The sequence below is a fragment of the Sinocyclocheilus rhinocerous genome, unplaced genomic scaffold, assembly GCF_001515625.1.
Source record: "Sinocyclocheilus rhinocerous isolate Xijiao unplaced genomic scaffold, SAMN03320098_v1.1 scaffold3321, whole genome shotgun sequence".
In the NCBI taxonomy this organism is placed as follows: domain Eukaryota; kingdom Metazoa; phylum Chordata; class Actinopteri; order Cypriniformes; family Cyprinidae; genus Sinocyclocheilus; species Sinocyclocheilus rhinocerous.
The window spans coordinates 89529-97685 of NW_015659922.1; the positions used below are offsets into that span (position 1 = coordinate 89529).

Genomic DNA, 8157 nt, shown 5'->3' on the forward strand with positions numbered 1-8157 from the left:
ATCCCTACTCTGAACGGCTCTAGCCCAAGCTGTGATATAAACGAATGCTATTGGCTATTTTAAAAAGGGGTGGGGCTGCTTGATATGTCCCGCCCTGTCTTCCTGTTTCAGTTAAAATGACGTCGACACATAGAGTAACGCTGCCTGTTTCTAAGCATTTCAGGGGACCTTTAAGTGCAAACTGAACGTGATGTTTTTAGACACTTAATTGCATGTTAATTGTGATTAAATATAAATGTATTACAGTTTAAACTGATTTTAAATGCAATTAGGTGAACTTTACAGTGTTTTTTGGCCCACTTAAGTAGGACTTAAGTACATCTTTATGTAATTTCATAATTGTTTATTGTCTTTGAAATATGATTAAAGGGGTCATATGATGCTGCTAAAAAGAACATTATTTTGTGTATTTGGTGTAATGAAATGTGTTTATGCGAGAGACATGGAGAATGAACTTTAAAGGACAAGTTCACCCAAAAAAGTGAAAATTTCCTGAAAGTTTTGTTAGAGCAAGTGATGTAATGCTAAATTTCTCCAAATCTGTTCAGATGAAGAAATAAAGTCATCTACATCTTGGACGGTGAGTAAATTTTCAACAAATTTTCATTTTCAGGTGAACTATTGCTTTAAAAGCATGTATGTATACGTGTGCCGTACTTAGCAATGGCTTCATCTCTGTCTCGTATAGCGCTCTGTAACTGTTCGTTGGGCTCGTGTACTTCTGCCATCGCTTTCAAGTGCTCATTTTCCTCTCTTGAAGAAGAAACTTCCACTGAGAGCAACGCCACCTACAGGATCCAGAGCAGGACAGATGAATGAATGAACTCGGGTATTTAAAAACAGTAAGTATGTATGTGTGTCTACCTGGTTATGGAGCTGTAGCACCTCCTCCTGGCTGTTGCATGTTTTTTCCTGCTCCTGTTCGTACAGTTCTCTAAGCTCTCGCAGCTCCTCGCTCAATTTACGCACCTGCTCCTCCAGAACCTCCTCCTCACTGCGCCGTGAACTCTGAACGCACGCAAAACACATATTGAATAATAATAATAATCTGAATGTTCGCAGTAAAACGTTCGATGATTGTTACCGTAGATTCGTTGCCGTCCAGCAGGTTTTGCGTGAGTCTGCGCAGCTCCAGAAGATTAGCGTGCAAACTCCCCGTGGGGACGTCTTTAGCCGACAGCGTCTCCGAAGACTCGTCCATGGAAGAGTCTGTGGATAAGGCGGAGTCTGTGATGTCATTTCCTCTCAGCTGCGAGCAGATGGAGCGCACCTGACAGTAAGCCTCCCACAGCTGCAGCCGGAGCTGAAGGAAAGACAAGAACGTTAAAAAAAGCACTTATTATGGAAATTATCGATTTAAAATAGCATACCCAAGTGCAAACTGAATGTAATGTGTTCTGACACTTTATTGCATGTTAATTGCAATTAAATTAAAAAAGTATTATAGTCTCAATTTATATTAAATGCACATAGATGACCTTCAGAGTGCTTTTTTGGCCCTCTTAAGTAGGACTTAAGTACATCTTTATATGTGACCCTGGAGCACAAAAGCAGTCTTAAGTCGCTGGGGTATATTTGTAGCAATAGCCAACAATACATTGTTTGGGTCAAAATTATTGATTTTTCTTTTATGCCAAAAATCATTAGGATATTAAGTAAAGATCATGTTCCATAAAGATATTTTGTAAGATTTTTCTTTTATGCCAAAAATCATTAGGATATTAAGTAAAGATCATGTTCCATGAAGATATTTTGTAAATTTCCTACTGTAAATATGTTAAAACTTAATTTTTGATTAGTAACATGCATTGCTAAGAACTTCATTTGGACAACTTTAAAGATGATTTTCTCAGTATTTTGATTTTTTTGCACCCTCAGATTCCAGATTTTCAAATAGTTGTATCTCGGCCAAATATTGTCCTATCCTAACAAACCATACATCAATGGAAAGCGCATTTATTCAGCTTTCAGATGATATATAAATCTCAATTTCGAAAAATTGACACTCATGACTGGTTTTGTGGTCCATGGTCACATATGTAATTTCATAATTACCTATGTTGTCTTTGAAATATGGTTGAAGTGTACTGACAAGCATTTATGATAAACTAAATTATACTTTAATGCCATTTCTATTGAAACTTGCATGTCATGTATTTAAATATATTAATAATTACACTATTATGAAGTTGCAATTTAGTACATTTAATATATTAACTTTTAATGTAATATCAAATAAGACACTACAGGCAAACTTATAATCAAGTACTTTATATGTGCTTCAGTATGTTAGTCAGCACATCAAAACAAGTGTACTTTTTGAAAGCTCAACTTTAAAACATTAAAATAGAATGATTTATAATGTACTTTAAAGTAAAACGTTTTATTTTACATTTTTACAAAGTACAAACTTTTTAAAACTTATGTGTGTTAAGAAACAGTCATGAAAGTGTCTCTCTTTAAGTATGCTTAATTGGCCTTTTATTTCATTAATATTATATTATTTGCAAGTAGGTTTTTTAAGAAATGTACTCTTAAGATCTGAAGTTCACTAGTGTGCTTAATTGTATTGCACATTTAATACAATTTAGCACACTTCTTTTTCACAAGGGTCATTCTGCGCAGTTTATCCTACATGTGAATGATTCCTCAAATCATGTGACTTGATCACATTTGCTATTTTACCAGTAAGCATATCACATATTTTTTCCAGTGGTTTGTGATTGCAATTTTAAAGATAATTTTATAGACATTTGTTCATGCAAAAAGCAATTTCTAGCCTATGAAATATTTAAGAGCTGTGCCTAAATAGAAAAATATAAATTCACTATATAGACTAGTATATGCACTCCATTTTTTTTTTCAATTGTATCAATTCAGTGACTTCTTCAAATCACAAATGTAAAATTTCCTGATATTTTCAGGTTTTTCAGGAGCATTGGATCCATGTCTTCAGTGACAGGACACCATTCCTGCTTATTTTGCAAGGTATTTTTGTTATTTATTTATTTATTTTATTTTATTTTTTAATTTAAATTTTAAATTTTTATTTATTTATTTTACGACTGAAAACACATCTGTTCCACCTTTATTTGACCCTCTAACTCTAGCACTTTTTTATATTCTATTTTAATTCTACTTTATCTATATTTATCTTAATGCAGCCTAACGCACTTTAAAAACAAAACAAACAAAAAACACTAGCTTTCTATTTTTTGTATTCTATCTACTTGTATTTCTTTGTGTGTGTATATGTGTGTACATGTGTGTGTATAATATATATATATTTGTATTCTATCTACTTGTTTTTCTTTGTGTGTGTGTGTATACAGTATGTGTGTGTATAATATATATATATATATATATATATATACACCTTGCTACGTGTACTGCGTTAGGCTAACCGGGACTTGTCATTTGCACTTATATATTGTTGCTCTTTTGTTAGTTTTGACTGCTTTTATTGTCCTCATTTGTAAGTCGCTTTGGATAAAAGCGTCTGCTAAATGACTAAATGTAAATATATATCTAAATGTCAATTTTTTTTTTTTAAGAAAAATATTAATACCTACTTGGCATTGGTTATTCATTGTTACAAGTATTTTAAACATACTCTACCATTCAAACTGTTGAGGTTGGTAAGATTTTATGCTCACCAAATTTGCATTCATTTGTTCAAACCTACAGTAAAAACAGTATTATTGTGAAATATTATTACAATTTAAAATAACTGTTTTCTATGTGAATATATTGAAAAATTTAATTTATTGCTGTAATCAAAGCTATATTTTCAGCATCATTACGCCAGTCTTCAGTGTCACATGATTCTTCAGAAATCATTCTAATATGCTGATTTGCTGCTCAAGAAACATTTCTGATTATTATCAATGCTAAAAACAGTTGTGCTGCTTCATATTTTTGTGGAAACAATCCATTTTATTTTCAGAATTCTTTGATGAATTATTTGAAATAGAAATCTTTAGTAAAATTATAAATGTCTTTCTGTCACTTTTGATCAATCCATGCAGTCAACGAATCCTTACTGAAAAAAAAAATTCTAATAATAATAATTTAAAAATTTTTACTGACCCCAAACTTTTGAACAGCACAAATTATGGCAAAGCTTTTCATTTTAGTCTACAATATTCATCAGACGATCAGTGAACTGAATGAGTGCTCTATGATTGAAACTAAAAGTTAAGCAATAAGCAAGGAAAATAACAATAAATTAAATTTGCTACCTATTAGATTGTGTTTAATTAACGTCTACACCTACCCCAACCCTAAATTTAACCTTACAATAATGCAAATACAGCAATTAATTGTTGTTCAGCGTGACAAAATTGACGCAATATTGATGTGCGCGTGCCCAGCAGGACAATCTGGCCGTAGCTGTATCCATTCTAGTCCAATCAGACGGTCTCTTCCTGTCTAAGTGGGCGGTGCATGGCTGATGTACCTGCTCTCTCTCCTGCTCCAGCTCCTCCTGCTCCATGCTCTGCTCGATCTCACAGAGGAGGCTGTGTGGGTTCGGACTGAAGCCCTGTAGACTGTGTTCCTCCGTCAGCTCCTCCAGACGAGCGCTCAGCTGCCGGTGAGACACACGCACTTCCTGCAGCTCGAGCTGACTCTGGCGCAGCTGGTGCGAACACACGAGAGCCAGAAAACTCTCAGAACACTCACAACCCCTGCCCTGACCCACCCCTGAGAAATAAACGAGCCGAACGCGACTCATCCATGTAGATGCAGCGTCACGCTAAAGGAAGCATGTGCAGTTACTCATGTCATTGTCTAAATAAATACTCTATTCTCAGGCATTTTATCACCTATGATTCATTTATTCCACAACCGCAAGTGTCTGATAATAGAAATAAATCAGTGTTTGTAATGTTGTGATTCATCTCAGAGCTCAGCACTCACCGTTATGCTCTATTAGATTGACTGTAAAGCCAAATTAAAGGATTAGTTCACTTCCAGAATAAAGATTTCCTGATAATTTACTCACCCCCATGTCATCCAAGGTGTTCATGTCTTTCTGTCTTCAGTCGTTAAGAAATTAAGGATTTTTCTCCATATAATGGACTTCAATGGAGGTGTAGGATATCAGACCGAATCAGACGATCTATGATTTGGTTAAAACTATCTAGTGAAATGATCGCTCATTTTCTTTAAAAAAATAAAATACAAAAGTATATAATTTTTAACCACAGATGCTCGTCTTGCACTAGCTGGACTTCATGCATTACGTAGTCACGTTGGAAAGGTCAGACCCTTATTCCTCGGCTGGGATCGTGTAGAGCCCTTTGAAGCTGCACTGAAACTGCAATTTGAACCTTCACCACGTTGGCCCCCATTGAAGTCCATTATATGGAGAAAAATCCTTAATTTCTTAACGACTGAAGACAGAAAGACATGAACATCTTGGATGACATGGGGGTGAGTAAATTATCAGGAAATTATTATTCTTGAAGTGAACTAATCCTATAATCTCTTTTTACTTACATCGTATCTGCAGTTTGTTGTTTATGATGAGAAAATTGGCAGGTTTCAGTCACATTTTCAGTTCACACGTCAAAACTCTGATGTTTTCAGCGCTGACTAACCTACATGCCTCTGATTGGCCATTGCGTTTCTAAGCTCAACAGAAACATGTGTGATTGGTTTTTAAATCTCAGCGCTGCAAATAACAACACGTAAAGAGAAATCTGATGCAAAGTGCGCATCATTTTAATGAAACGATGTAATAACACGAATTGATGCTTTTCATTTCAACTTTTCATTTTGATCGCGACAGCCTTGATTATGTTTAGTTTAATTGTGCAGGGGCATTTTTGCCTCATTATCTTGAATTTATTGGGCATCTTTTGCCACAAGACCCCGTTAATTTCCAACCCTGGTGTACAATGTTTTTTTGTTTTGTTTTTCGAATTTGTAACTAAAACAAAGATTATTGGAGCACATATTATAAGGAAATATTATTTCAGTCTCTACTTCAAAAATTCTAATTTAATTCAATGAGTTACTTGCCATTTCTTTGTAATTATTTGTGAAATTTAATAGCAATTTCTGAGTGAAATTTTTTTTAAACCTTTTTTTTTTTCAGTCTACGACTGGAGTCTCATTTTAGTGAGCATCATTTTAATCCAATTTTTAAAAAGTACTATTCATTTCTTTAGAGGTAAATCTTTCTTTAATGAAGAAATAAATGACTTTTAAAAAACAGCATGTTCTGTAAATCCTAAACGCTGAGCTGATGAAAAAACCTGAGAACTGGAGGCCGTCCAACGAAACACAAATAACAGTGAATCAAACACATGCAGCTGTTTCTCCAGCAAAACAATGAACTGCTAATCTCTAATAACACAGAATTAGATGGAGCAAGAACAAGAATGACTTCTGTGGAATCACTTTTTTTGTTTGTTATTCTCGCTCAGTTTGGACTGCAGCTTTTATCTGCCGAGTTTTCAATGACTTGATTTCATTCCGAATCACAACCGTTTCAGGTGCAGATCAGTCAGAACATATTGTTCGGCTGGTTTTATCACCTTTTTATAATGTATGAATGGATGTACCTGTCAGAATTAACCTCAAAATCAAAAGAGCGAAATAAAAAATATATTTTGCTAAAAGACAAATGAAGCCTATTTTAGGACCATTAGGATTTTTAACATTATTGCATTATTTCATGTTCATGTTAATTAAACACATTTATTTATAAATCATGGTAGCACTTTTGTATTGCATTTCATTTATCCTCAATTTACAATGAGAATTACAAAAAAAAAACACCCTCAATTAAAACATCCGGCTGAATTACAATAATGAGAATTTGAGGAGAATGTGTTTAATTGTCTTGAAAATAGTGTCACAATACAGACATTTTAATGCTCCTTAAATAGGGTTTATTTACTTAAGGCGAAATATAATATAATGTCAAGTTCTTGAAAGATTTCATAAGATTCACTCAAAGTGAATAAAGATGAACTTTTTTACTTTTATCTTTTTCCCATACAGGAAAAAAATAAATAAATAATAAATCACTCAATCAATAATACAAGTAAAACTTACTGAAAATATATTTTTTATATTATATATATATATTGGGCATTATTTTTATATTTTATTTTATTTTATTTTTTGGCCATATGGGTTTGCAGTAAAAATATGTAAACAACATAAAGCAGGGTACATTTTGAGAAGATATATAGTAAGAAAGAAAATATCTTTTTTAACACATTTTTTTTTTAGTGTTTGAAACATAAATCTTTTATGGGATTTATGACATGAATGCTTATTAATTTCCAGTCATATACAGTTTTGCTTCTCAGTGTTCAATTATTTACTGAAAACCAAAACATAAATAGTGATTATAATGTGTGTGTTTGTTTTGCAGTGTGATGGTCGCTCACCTGTAAGTCCTTCTCATGACACTGTTTCTCCAGCACCAGCGTTCGCTCTCTCAGGTCTTCCACCGTGTGCTGCAGCTGCTGGTTCTCCTCCAGCATGGCGTTCACGCGTCGCTCCAGTTCCTGCTTACGTTCTGACAACATCGTTATCTGCATAACGAGAGTGGGAAAAACACCAGGTTACGGACATCAGCATTGTACAGCTTTAGTCTCTGACTCTGTTTAGACCTATTCAGAGCAAAACAACTTAAAAAACTTTACAAACGAATGAATCACAATATATCTAAACCTTACATATACAGTATATGAGTCTAATGTATCTGAAAAACTCAAGTGTGGTTTAATGGATTAGTTTAAACTCTCCTGTAGTTGTAGGAATGCTGTGTTGCCAGGCATCGGTAGGGAGTCACTAACACCTCCATAGTCAGGAATGTGCTCTTGATAACGGGAATATTTCAAAACAACTCCTAGAAAATGCTATTGCTCAGAGGTTGCTCTTTCATAGTTTAGGAAGTTTCATGGCGTTCTCAGCTGTTTTATTTAAAGGGGTCATATGATGCTATTTTAAAGATCATTATTTTGTGTATTTGGTGTAACAGAATATGTTGACATGCTTTAATGTTCAAAAAACACATTATTTTTCAAATACTGTACATTATTGTAGGTCCTCTATGCCCCGCCTCTCTCAAACGCTTCGTTTTCACGTCGCCCCTCCTTTGACAAGCGCAGTCTGCTCTGATTAGCCAGCTGA

At 34.2% G+C, this 8157-nt stretch overlaps 1 protein-coding gene across 1 annotated transcript in view; it reads right to left on the reverse strand.

The window, feature by feature from the left end:
* LOC107724381 (bicaudal D-related protein 1-like) overlaps positions 1-8157 on the reverse strand; it is a 39814-nt gene that overhangs the window by 9587 nt on the left and 22070 nt on the right. The window contains exons 3-7 of the mRNA XM_016533289.1: positions 7410-7556; positions 4460-4639; positions 1085-1303; positions 865-1008; positions 658-788 (exon numbers count right to left, since the gene is read on the reverse strand). Coding sequence (XP_016388775.1) covers positions 658-788; positions 865-1008; positions 1085-1303; positions 4460-4639; positions 7410-7556 — 821 coding nt within the window. The remainder of the gene's footprint in view (positions 1-657; positions 789-864; positions 1009-1084; positions 1304-4459; positions 4640-7409; positions 7557-8157) is intronic.